At 40.3% G+C, this 12,964-nt stretch overlaps 1 protein-coding gene across 1 annotated transcript; it reads right to left on the reverse strand.

Moving 5' to 3' along the window:
• Positions 1–3,503: 3,503 nt before the first annotated feature.
• LOC143889605 (putative oxidoreductase At4g09670) lies at positions 3,504–9,910 on the reverse strand. Its single transcript, XM_077393874.1, has 2 exons — positions 9,378–9,910; positions 3,504–4,291 (listed from the first exon to the last, which is right to left on the reverse strand). The coding sequence occupies exons 1-2, from the start codon at positions 9,840–9,842 to the stop codon at positions 3,671–3,673; spliced, it is 1,086 nt and encodes a 361-aa protein (XP_077249989.1). The 5' UTR covers positions 9,843–9,910; the 3' UTR covers positions 3,504–3,670.
• Between the last annotated feature and the right edge of the window lie 3,054 nt (positions 9,911–12,964).

Here is a 12,964-nt window from a genome sequence, read left to right on the forward strand (position 1 = left end):
TGAGTTCTTAATGGGACGACAAATCTGCCCCGTACACGTGGTCCATTTTGATCGGAGCTGTTGATTTGCTAATCAACAGTCAGGCCCCTCACTTGTTCTTGTTTCCATAATGCGTGCAACTCGGGTCGGTCTTAACCCAAACCCGTCGGGTTCAACCTGAAGAAAAGTCTGGCGAGTTGGGTTGAGTTGAGTTCGGGTCGGGTTCGGGTTCGGTTGAAGGCTTGGGCAACCCGGCCCGAGTGAAAATATTTTTAAAATTTTTGTAAGCATAAAAAGTCTGGTTGGGTTGGGTTTCGGTTGGAAAAAAGGATTCCTCGAGTTGGGTCGGGTTGAAATTGATAGGGTTGGAACTCAGGTCGGGTTCGGGTTGAGTAAATGGTTCCTCGGGCCGGGTTCGGTTTGGCCTCAATTCGACCCACCCCGAGCTGCACCCCTAGTACTTTCCATCTGCTCCATCAACGGCTAAGGTATCCCAAGAATATTTAGATGAAAATCAACGGCTGAGAGTTGGAGTTCTTTGAAGGCTAGCCACCTACTATTAAAATGATAAAAAATCTTCAGACTTTTTGAAATGACGATTATACCCTCTTTCCAACCGCAGGTTTACAGTATTGGGATTATTGGCTTATTTGCAAATTAGAGTACTTCACTAGTGCCATTATCAAAATTGGTAGTGCGGATATCAGCTACATAGTTTTACATCTTAAATAATTAATGGCTTAGAAAATGGAGATTGTTTCAAACCACTCACCACGGAGTAACCTAGAAATCAGCCTTTCATTTCTTTATTCTTTCCTTTTTTCTTTTTTTTTTTGAATTACTGATGTTGAGAAAAATGCCGGACAAAATCCAATTTGATCTTGAAAAATAAATGGAAAAATAGAAATAAAACCAAGTAACATAATGAACACCCAAATATTTTATGTGGTTCGGCCAAGACCCTAACGTCCACGGGTGAGAACACGATCTTTCACTGTGCCCTGTTTGGATTGCAAGAAAAACACTACAAAATTATTTCTTGGAATTTTTTTTCTTTCAACAATCTAGAGGGAAAAAATTATGTGCATATAGTTAATTTAAAGGGATATTATCATAAATTGATGGCCCTCGGTAAAAATTGAATTGGGTTAGTTCATCTTTTTTCAAATGTGCAAAAAGTAGGAACTTTTTGGAATATCTTCTTTTCCAAACTTTTTCAAAAAGGGATTTGCTAAGGTTCATCGCAAAAGGCTTTTTGCAACTGGTCTGTTGCACGTCAGACCAGCCACATCGTGAATGGAGACAAAAGATATTGTCTTCATTAACGAGGTGGCTGGTCTGATGTGCGACAGACCAGTCGCGAAAACCCTTTTGCGATGGACACTAGAAATTCCCTTTAAAAAATATCCTACAATCCAAATAGGGCCTATGAGAACAAAATTCCAAGAATTATCACGGAATAAACCTGCAAACTCGCAAACCACAATCCTTTCTCGTCTTTTCCGTGGGAAGAAAGATGAACAAAATTCTGAGAATCTTGTGGAATTTAGCACTTCTAGCAACCTTATGGGTGATTTGGAGAGAGAGAGAGAGAGAGAGAGTATATATTCCTCATTATTTCAAAGACCCACAATAAGCATATATGAAGGTTATTTCCCTATGTTTTTTTTTGGGCAAAATCTCTCCCATGCTTCAGGTTTATCTCTAGTTCTTACTAATGGAGGCATGGGTGCGAGAGCTGCTCTATTGCGGAGTATAGGGACCCTCCTTGCCCTAGGTGGATTCCCCCTGATCCGGGATTCTTCAAGCTTAACTTTGATGGATCAAGTTTGGACAACCCGGGGCCGTTGGGTGTAGGAGGGCTTCTTAGAGATGAGAGGGGAACCATAAATTGAGCTTTCTCTAGTTCGATTGGTATAGCTGGTTCTAATGAAGCTGAGCTTAAAGCAATCCTTCAAGGTATAAGGCTTGTCGGTGAGAGTATCTTGTCATCTTTGGTGGTGGAGGGGAATTCCCTCAATGTTATTAGATAGTTGATCGGAAGTCATCCCCACCCTTAGAGGTTTGCGCATCTGTTGCAGGAGATTCAAGACAGATTGGGGTATTACTCTATCTCGCAGCATCATGTTAGAAGGGTGGCAAATAAGAAGGCTGATGCCCTTGCTTGTTCGGGAGTGTCTAGACCCAGTTTGGAGATGTTCAACATCCTTCCACTTGAGGGAGATTGATTTTATTTTGTTGTTTGTATTCCCTCTTATCTGTTATTTTCTCTCTTGCCCTGACCATCTCGGTCGTTGCCATCTCAGTTGTGGTTGTATGCTTCTTTCTTCTTAACATAACCTACTGGTCATTAAAAAAAAAAAGGCCCTTTCTTTTTTCCTCTCAACCAAAATCATACACAGAGTCACCTAAACAAAAGAACTCGAGAAAACCCAAGAAGAGACCCCTCTCTCTCACACACCAAGAGGATTGGGAAACCTCTCTCTAGCAGCGCGTTTCTTTGGTAGTGTATTTTTTCTTTTTATATTACAGGTTTTAGTAAAAAATACCCTAAAAGATCTCTTACCCTATTGGTTTCCCACTACCCAACTAGGAAACCAAAGATGTGGGAAACAATGCAACTTTCCCAACAACTAGATGAGATTAAACTTATTTAAACATCTGTCTTTTAATCTGAGCCCTTCACATAAAAGTGAAAGGTGGATTTCTAGGCAACACACTTAATCACGACCGAGGTGAACCCTCTCTTAAAAAATGGTTTTAATATCTTATTTGTGAATAATATTAGGGCCCGTTTGGATGCCGAGAAGATTTTGATTGGATCGGATCAAATTCTTGGATTTCTAATTATACAGCTGACAGTGAAAAAAATCAGATTTCTAAATATGCTGTGGAAATAAGAAATTGAAAATCCACATATGTGGCAGTTTCCTTCGCCCTCTTTGCTCCTCAAACTCTCCCCTCCACTAGGAAGTACCCCCTTCCCTCTCTGGCTCCCTCTACATGAGCTGCCGGATCTATTCATTTTGTATTCAAAACTCAATTCCAAATCCAAATCCAAATACAAAATGGGAGGTATCCAAACGGGCCCTTAAGAAATGATAATCTTATTCCTTCCATATAGGCCCAATTTCCTCATCCCAATTTTAAATGTCAACAGAACTTTTACATGTCAACAGAACAATGGATGTAGAGGGAACCTGGAATCCCTAGTAATCACAACTTGGGCATGTTTGGCAACCATTCTCCAGAAACTGGAGAATGAGAATCACCCAAATAAAATCCGTGTGGCTTCTAAAAATCTGTCGAAAGCTCATTATCCCGTATCAATTTTACAAGGATATGAAGATACGGGTAAAAACAAGTCTGCTTGCCTAATAGGATCTTCCTGATTTTTCATCCTTCCTCATTTTCTGCGCCGCAAAATAAGAAGCCCTACAAGAATAGCTGCCGAACATGCCCTATGCTATACTAGAATCCCCAATCCTGAGACAAGGAACCAGCAAATGAGCAAGACAAGAAAATCTTACAATGATTCACTTTCAATACGCAAATGACTTCATCTTATTACATAATTAAGGTGGAATAAGCATAACAAACCAACAAACAAAACTCCATAAACTACACTAAAGAAGTAAATGAACAATATACTAGTCCATAACTAAGATCAAAGCATAAAACAAGCCTCAATTCAACTCACAATCTCAATGGGCTCAAAACCCTTATCCATGGATGCCTTGACAGCATCTACTACCAGCTGGGTCTTCCTGGATATACTATCCCATTTCTTATCTGGGTTCGAACCCGAATCCCTAATTTTCATTGCTAACCTCACGATTTCCATGACCATTCTAGCCTCTTGGGGCAATTCTGTAGGGACCACATGCTCCTTAGGAGTAGGCTCCCACCCGAGTGCTCGATCGAGGAATCTAGACCTCAAAGAGAAAGAAAATGATGCAGTGGTCTCATTGAAAGGAATGAGAAAGTCATTCAGTCGCAATGTCCCATTTGTTCCAAGAATTGACACATCCATTGTCAAGTTAGAGACAAAGGAGCAATGAAAGGTTGCTAGCTTGCCATCTTCCCATAGTAAAGTGGCCCCACATGATAAATTTACTCCTGATTTGTTAAAGATCGGGCCACGATGTGCGGTCACTGTCTTAGGCAGTTCGTAATCAACGGCCCACAAGCTCATTCGGATGCAGTACCACCCTGAGTCGCCTAGTGCGCCTAGAGCATCAAGATCTGGCCTTACGCGAATGTCATTCTCAAGGAAGTTCTTGTCGCCCATGGATGTGTATACGGTGTGTATCTGTGACATGGAGATTTTAATTTTTGTTACTAGATATGTTGTTGAATGTAAGAATGTTGAAGTATACCTTTCCAAAAAAAAGAAAAGAATGTTGAAGTATAACTGATTAAATAACACCAACACAAACAGCTTAAGCTTGTAAGCTGGTAGAATTAGGGGTGCAAGTTTGGCCCTGTCAGCCCTAACCTGCCCTGAGCCCGAACAGGGTCAGGGCTGGATTTTCCAACCTTGAGGGTGGGTCAGGGTTCATCTTTTTAGACCCTGACTCAGGTCGAATCAGGTTCTGGGTTAATGCCTCGGGTTCTGGGTTAATGCCTCGGGTACCTTGACCCGGCCCGATCCTAAGTTTTCTATTATAGAATTGAACCATCTATGCATGTTTCTTTTGCTAGTGTTTTCTATTATCTTGGATTGGTGTTTCTTTAGATTATTATTATTAATTGTCTCTTTTGCCCGTCATGTTGTTGAATTCATATTGTCTTATTTTGTTCCCTTTCTCTATTTATCGATCATTTTGTTATATATGATAAGTGGTTGCTTTATTTTTGGCACTGTTAACATGTATTTGCACTAGGGTCAATTAGGGCCGGCCCAGCCCAATTAGGGCGGGCCAGGGCTGAGCCCTGTAGGGCGGGCCATGGGTTGAGGTTTTTCGACCCTGACAAGGTCAGGGCCGAGATAATGGGATCCAGGGTTGGGTTAGGGTTTTGAAAAACCCGACCCTGTTGCAGCCCTAGTTCGAATAATTAGTTGTTTCACGTGGTATCTGAACTATCCAATCATGTCTTGGGATCAAAACCCAACAACTCCCCGATATTAAAAATCCTTGTGTACGGCAAACCCAAAAAAGGGGAGCCACCCATGAGGGGGTGCTGAAGTATAAATGGATAAATAACGCCAACTCCAATGACTTAAGCTTTGGGAGTAATTGGTTGTTTCACAAAGAAATTATTAGAGGTTAATGTCAAAAGAGGAATTTAAGTATCCCAAAGAAAAATTAAGGTGGATAGAGGATCTTACACAAAATTATATGTTGTCCAAGCAGACATGCTTGTATTCAAGGTAGGACGGAAGTGCGGCCCTAGATATTTGATCCAATAGCATCTCTTAAAAACTATGATGCTATCGGATCAAATATCAAGGGCGGGACCTTGAATATGTGCATGTCTGTTAGGACATCATATAATTTCTCCATATCTCGAATCTTAAATGGAAGGATCTTATCAATGTCCATGAATGAGAAATTATTGATCAAACCCGCGTGCAGAATAGGAAAAATTGGAAGTTATCCACAATAGCATTGTTTTTTTTTTTATTCTTTTTTCTTTACTAGCAAAAAACCCCGTGCGATGCACGGGCCGACAAAGAATTGTACAGACCACATCATAGGTTAATCTAAAAAGTCCATGTGATGGAACACAACATAAATAGGTTGTGCCCGTAAAATAATCTCCATAGGCTGATCATAGCCATCCAATCTATAGAGGTTTCAATAATTGTTGTTCCTCTTAAGGTGCCCAGAATTCGTCAATATTTTTACAGGTGTCATGCATTCGTAATATCAAACATTCCGTAATTTGACCCGCACATAGTGAATAAGGAAAAGTAGTTTTTTCATCATCGTTAGGGGTGCAACTTGTGTCTCAACCCGACCCAACTCGAGGAACCCATATTTTCCAACCCAACCCGATTTCCAACCCAACTGGGTTCAACCCGACCCAACCCGATTTGTAATTTCTCCAACCCGACTCAACCCGATTTCCAATTCAGGTTGGGTTGGGTCAGGTTGACCCGATTTGATATGGTACCAATTGTTGACCACCTCAAGTAAAGCCGGGTTGTTTTGGATTTTGAGAACCAATAGGGAGTCACCAATAATCAGTTTTTAACTCACAATCGGTTCTCAAAATCCAAACCAAACAGGGACTAACAATTAACAAAGGGAAATGTTATCCGCACTACTATATTTTGATGATCACACTCCTCGCTTTATTAAAGTACGGTATGGCCCGCACCATAGGATTATCTAAACCGTCCATTGTGAATTGTGGAGACTATTTCAATGTTGAAAAAGAAAAACACATATACAGAACTTCTTCAGATGGAACCCAAATTAGGTTAAGCTTTTTCCCAACTCAACCCAACCCAATTTGCGAAAAAGCTTAACCCGACCCAACCCAAATTCAGGTTGAACCCGACCCGCGTGGGAACATCCAAGTAACAACGATGGTTTCAAATTATATATAGTGCTAATATCCTCACTACCATATTTTATAATGGCACTACTCACCGTATTTGGATGATCGCACTCCTCACTTTATTAAAATGTAAGGTATGGCCGATACCATAGGATGATCCAAACCGTCCATTAGATGGGCCACTGCCTATATAGGTTGTGCCCCAAAAATAATTTTCATAGGTTGATCCGAACCCTTCGATTTATGGAGGGTTATAGGTTGATCCAAATCGTCCATGTGATGGAACACAACATTAATCGGTTGTGCCCGTAAAATCATTTCCATAGGTTGATCCTAGCCATCCAATCGATATAGGTTGATCCTAGCCCTCCAATCGATAAAGGCTTCCATAATTGTTGTTCCTCTTCAGGTGCTCGAAATCTGTCAATATTTTACAAGTGTCCTGCATGAGTAATATAAAGTAGTTCTTTCATCATTGTTATATGTCTTTACCTCTTCTTGATAGTTTTTTTCTTTAATTGTCAGACAGTTACCCTATGTCGGTACTTTTCGTATGTAGATTACAATTTTACCCTAAAATAATTTCTCATAGAGATAGATGTTAGATATCATACTTGTAAATCCCAGATAAAAAGAAAAGAAATTTCTTTTTCCTCCCGCTATATTGTAGTAGATAATAACTCAGTATATGATCCCATAAATAAATGGGTCGTTCTGAATGTACCTTATAAAAAGTAAGGGAAAATATATTCACATTTCTTTAGTTTCCTTTTCCTCTAGATTTGAGAGGAGAGACAAACAATGAAAAACAACTCTAGATTTGAGAGGAAAGTCAGACAATTAAAAAAACTGGGCGCTGATAAATCCCCCCCACACCCCCCGGCCCCCGCCCCAATCCAACGGCTGGCTAAAGTCTTCCCACCATTTGACCGGTCTCTCTCTCTCTCTCTCTCTCTCTCTCTCTCTCTCTCTCTCTCTCTCTCTCTCTCTCTCTCTCCACACACACACAACAGGAACAGTTGGTGAGCCAAACAGAAACCGTTAGTGGAATGGTGGGCCCATCTTTGAACAACGTAGGCCCCGCCCATACCACACCATAGGATAATCCAAACCGTCCATTTGATGGGCCATAAACGTAAATAGGTTGCGTCCCAGAATATTATTTCCATAGGCTGATCCTAGCCCTCCGATCTAAATAGAAACTACATCTTATGCAACCTCTTTACATTGTAGGGTTGTGATCATCCTACGGAAATGATTTTGGGGCACAACCTATTTACATTGTGGCCCATCAAATGGACGGCTCGGATCATCCTATGGTCTGGACGGTACACTTCATTTTCAAAAATATGGGTGGGGCCTAAATTGGTACGAACCACACCATAGGATGATCCAAACCATGGACGGCTTGGATCATCCTATGTTGTGGATGGTACGCTTCAATTTGAAAAAATATCGGTGGGGCCTACGATTGGGCCTTAATGTTACTGTACGACCAACTCCATAGGATTATCCAAACCATGGACGGCTTGGATCGTCCTATGTTGTGGACAGGCCTTAATGTTACTTTACGACCAACTCCATAGAATGATCCAAACCATTCATTTGATGGGCCACAATGTAAATACGTTGTGCCCCAAAAATCATTTCCATAGGATGATCACAACCCTACAATCTTTAGAGGTTGCATAAGATGTAGTTTGGGCTAGGATCAGCCTATGGAAATGATATTTTGGGACGCAACCTATTTACGTTTATGGCCCATCAAATGGATGGTTTGGATTATCCTATGATGTGGTATGGGCGGGGCCTACGTTGTTCAAAGATGGGCCCACCATTCCACCAGCGGTTTCTGTTGGGCCCACCAACTGTTCCTGTTGTGTGTGGAGAGAGAGGCATTTGGAAAATATGGGGCCCCACGAGGACTGTCACGTGAATAGTAAATGACACCAAACAAAGCTAAGGAAGGAAAATATGTCCTTTTTACTTTGACTCTCCTATAAAAATCCAATTTTTTATGCAACCAAACGGGCCCATAGTTAGGAAATATGTTTCCTGTAAACGGGTTGATTGAATCTGGATATTACTTTTCCTTCACCTTTCCCGATGCCACTGTTAGCAAAAAGACGAACAAAAGAGGACGGATGGAAATGCAATAATTCTGAGGAAAAGACAAACAAAATTAATTGAAAGTTCTGGAAAAGGGGTGAAAGGAAACGATATTTCCACTCTTTTATTCCAGCATTTCTACACCCTTTCGACAACCATCTCTACTCCCCCATCTGTTTTTGTCTTTTCTGAGAACGACAGAAAAGATAAACTAAACAAGAGGAGATGTAACCGTTTGAAAAAGGGGTAGGAAATGGGAAATGATATCCACATAACCATGTTTCAATAATTGCACTAACTCAGCATTGTCTTTTATAATTTAAAGAACTGTAAAAGGTCATTACCGTTCCCAACAACCCCTCACCGGTCAATTAAAACAGAAATGACAAGTTGGGTTTGTGCAGTTAGTAAAACGATATTTTATATGGTGTAAGCCAGTATGGCCCAGTATTTTTCAACATAGGATGATCCAAACTGTCCATTTGATGGGCCACGACTTCAATAGGTTGTGCCCCAAAAATCATTTCCATCGGATGATCCTAGCTCTCCTATCCATAGAGGATCCACATAATATGGAAACCTCTATAGATTGTAGGGTTGTGACCATCCTATGGAAAATGATTTTGGGGGACAACCTATTTACATTGTGGCTCATGAAATGAATGTTTGGATCATCCTATCGTGTAAGCCATTCAGTACTTTTTAAAAAATCTAGTAAAACATGGTGCTAATATCATTTCCATATTAATTTTACCAAATGTGTGTGTGTGTGTTCATACCGATCTGAGCTCTCCAAAGAGGCTTCTATCAGAGAGAATCTCCTTCATCTTTTCTGTCCTAGGATGGTGCATCCACATAGTAGCATCCATATATTGAACACCATTAGCCTCACAAGCCTTCAATATCTCATCCAATTCCCCTACATTAAGGGTCGCTGGCTTTTCTAAAAGAACATGTTTCTTCTTCTCTGCAGCCATAACAGCCCATTTCAAGTGAAGGCTCGTTGGAAGTGGTATGTACGCCACATCCACCGACTCGTCCTCGAGGACCTCATTGTAGCTTCCGTAGATCTTGATGGCCGACGGAAAACTATTATCGGCCGCGAATTTCTTCGCTTTGTCTATCGAACGGCTCCCAATTGCGTAGAGGGTCGAGTTGGGTGCCATGGATATAGCCCTTGCTACCTTCCTAGTGATCTCGGCGCACCCAAGAACCCCGAATCGGATTGGTTGGTTTTCAACCATTTTAAGTTTTTTTTTAACGAGGATGAGGAAGAAGAGGATGTATAGATGGAAGGTGATGTAGAAGTTCACCCTATATTTATAATTGTCGCAAGCAATCATGCAATGTGGTTGCAGGTGTGGGGCCACTATGCTAGTCATCCTTGGCCCTTGCTTTTAGGATCTTTGGACCAAGTTATCATACTCTTTGTAAACCCTTGTTTTGATAATGACACACTTTTGTTTGAGTTACACTGCTCGATCTAATTTGATTATGATTAGGGTTGCAACTTGTCTGTCTCAACCCGAACCCAATGTGTTCAACCTGATTTCGGCACAGGTTGGGTTGCGATAAGCCAACCCATTTTAACTTCAGGTTAGGTTAGGGTTGAGGCTTTAGGCAACTCGACCTCCCTCTAATTTTATCATGAATTTCAAAATATTAGGGTCTAGTTTTTTTTTTTCGTTTTGTATTGTTTCTATTTTTGCTCTAAGCTAACCTGAACTCAATCAAACCCAATTTGTGAAAAATGGATTAGACAGGTCCATTAGGGTTGAGAGATTTAAAGGAGGGCTGGGATAGGGTTGACCTCCTCAACACCAGGCTTGGGTTGGGATGGATTAGGGTTGATGGAATGCTATCTCAGGTTGGGATAGGGTTGGCCTCAACCCAGCCCGAGTTGCGCCCATAGCTATAATATGATGTTATAATATCCAAAATAAAGCTACCATAGAGCCGCTAGAAAAAAGTTGTCAACAAAATTAGATCCAAATTTGGTAGTGCAAATATCTTTGCACATGGAGAAACACTAGGAAGAAAGTCACTTTTATACTGTCATCACGTCAGGATAAGGCAATGTAAGCCTTCCATTTTGTCAGATACAGACTGGACCATGACAATACATCTGCACAAAGTGATGGCGGTTGATCAGGTTCCAAGGATTCCTTTTTTTGGAGCATTTTTGCCGTCGCAGCCTGGGCGGGCCCACATGGGTCCTCATTACTTTGATTGTTCGGACCTAATTGGAATAAATTCTTGAATGGAAGTTCCCTTTGGCCCCCCGTTTGGTTGCAAAAAAGTAGAAGACAGCCGGGAATTTTCTCGAATATGAAATGCCGGATGTTGTATAGTTGCCAAATTTGAGTTCAAATTCCATTTGACTACAAGAAATGTAGGAGACATCATTCTTAGCTTTTTTTCCTAGGTGGTGCCTATGTAGTAGAATTGCCCCCTACTAATCTTCCAACCAAAAACCTCTATTTTGGTGGATTTTAAATGGGAGAAGAGTATAATATGTCTTGTCTTGTATGATAATTACATTTTTCTCTCTTTCTCTCTCTATTCCCTTTCTCTCTCTTCTATTATCTATTTTGGCAATGACACCCATATATTTTTCAAAACTTTTTTAGAGGTTTGATGCCCAACCAAACACACTACCGCTCTTCTCCTATTCCCCTCTAGATAACTCTACACATCTCCCATTCTTGTCACCTTTTTCTTTCTTTTTTTGGGTAGGTGAGCCGGGGTTAGGCAGACCCCGACCAGACTCCATTAAGAAAAAAGCAAGTTACAAAGGAGGGCCTCTAGGGCAAAACAGGCCTAACAAAAATAAATACAAGAGCCGGACCGCCAGGAAAGGGGACCTGAGACAGAAACCGCTAAGGAGAAAATCCTGAACAGAGTGCATGGAGGAGCCCATCAGAAGCGCTTATAAACAGTTCCGGCCTCATCCAAGGCAATCAGATTTGGCTACTACTTCCACTACTCTCCCATTGAACCATTCTTGTTTTAGAATAGGAAACTAGGAAGTGGTTTTTTTTATTGTTTTGGGAAAGTAAATGTCTTTGATTTTCTTTGGGAAGAGGTAGAATTAGAAGGTCCCAGCTTTGTTAGAAAAGGATAGCCATTGTCAATTGGTTTGGGTTTTAGAAAGTGGTTTGTTTTTATAGTTTCTTTTGGGAAATGATATTTCCCCCATCTGACGGATAAAATGCACCCCTCCCTCCCTCCCCCCCCCCCCCCTCGCCCTCCCCTCCCAAAAATAATAATAATAATAATAATATTCGCTAAGCTTTAATTTAAAGGCATAGTAAAACATTAAAGGGGATGAATTTATCCCCAAGCAGTGAACCATTCTCACAAAATATAGATCGAGAATGTCACGATCACATACAACAGATCTAATCAACTCATTCTACAGATCTATCATGGATGGTCGACATAGGACAGATCTTCTCTTGTCTCTCTTAACGACATGATCTGTCATTATTGGCCAGTTAGCAACAGAGATAAACCCCTTTATTTATAGAAAAGACCTTTTAGAGTTCTACCCATAATAGAACTCTAATCAGTTTAATCAATTTGATAAACTAATAATCCTAATGTAGTTAATTTAGGGCTACTCTAAAACATTCATGTCTAATTAAGATCAAATGCACTTATTACCTTTCTACCCTTTATTGATCACTTGGTCAATGGGTAAATTCAGTTATTTCATACTAAACTCCTTCAATCTAGACAATTGATCTAATATTTGCAGTTTATGTACCTCCAGGTCTTGCAGTTGAAAAATATTAAGGCTCTATTTGTTTGGCATTTTTGGAACTGATTGTGAGTCTAAAATTGATTATTAGACTCAAAATTATCTTTAGGCTCTATTTGTTTTGGATGTTAAGAACAGATTGTGAGTCCAAAACTGATTGTTGGACTCAAAATAAAACGTAATTAACTTTTAACGCTTCTTTCAATTCTGAAGATGCTATCAACATCCAATCTGAAAAATCTAAACTAGCGTAGTGCCATTATCAAAATACAGTAGTGCGGATATCGATTGCCTAATTATATATCTATCTTAGTTAATGGCTCGAAAAATAGCTTTAATGTCCCATTTACATTTAAGATTAACTAAAGATAATCTTATTCACAAATAATTTTTGTGGTATCCATAGTGTCCCAGTGTCATCATCCTCATTTTAAATGGCAACCAAACAATGGATGAAGAGGGATCATTGAATCCATAGTAATCCCAAGTATATGCTATCCTAGAATCCCTAGTCCTAGCTTTTAGATTACTAGGAAAAGAATATATATGCAATAGTTCACATTTAAGTTGCAAAACATACCATCTTTTTACATAATTAAGGTG

This window comes from Tasmannia lanceolata, unplaced genomic scaffold, assembly GCF_043159265.1.
Source record: "Tasmannia lanceolata isolate RefF3 unplaced genomic scaffold, GAP_Taslan_0.1 ptg000013l, whole genome shotgun sequence".
NCBI lineage: Eukaryota > Viridiplantae > Streptophyta > Magnoliopsida > Canellales > Winteraceae > Tasmannia > Tasmannia lanceolata.

Excerpts from the sequence above, each read along its gene's own strand:
- LOC143889605 (XM_077393874.1), bottom strand. The coding sequence starts at position 9,842 with ATGGTTGAAAACCAACCAATCCGATTCGGGGTTCTTGGGTGCGCCGAG. Across the intron at positions 4,292-9,377 it reads TCTTTGGAGAGCTCAGATCG|ATACACACCGTATACACATC; the intron begins GTATGAACACAC and ends TCCATGTCACAG.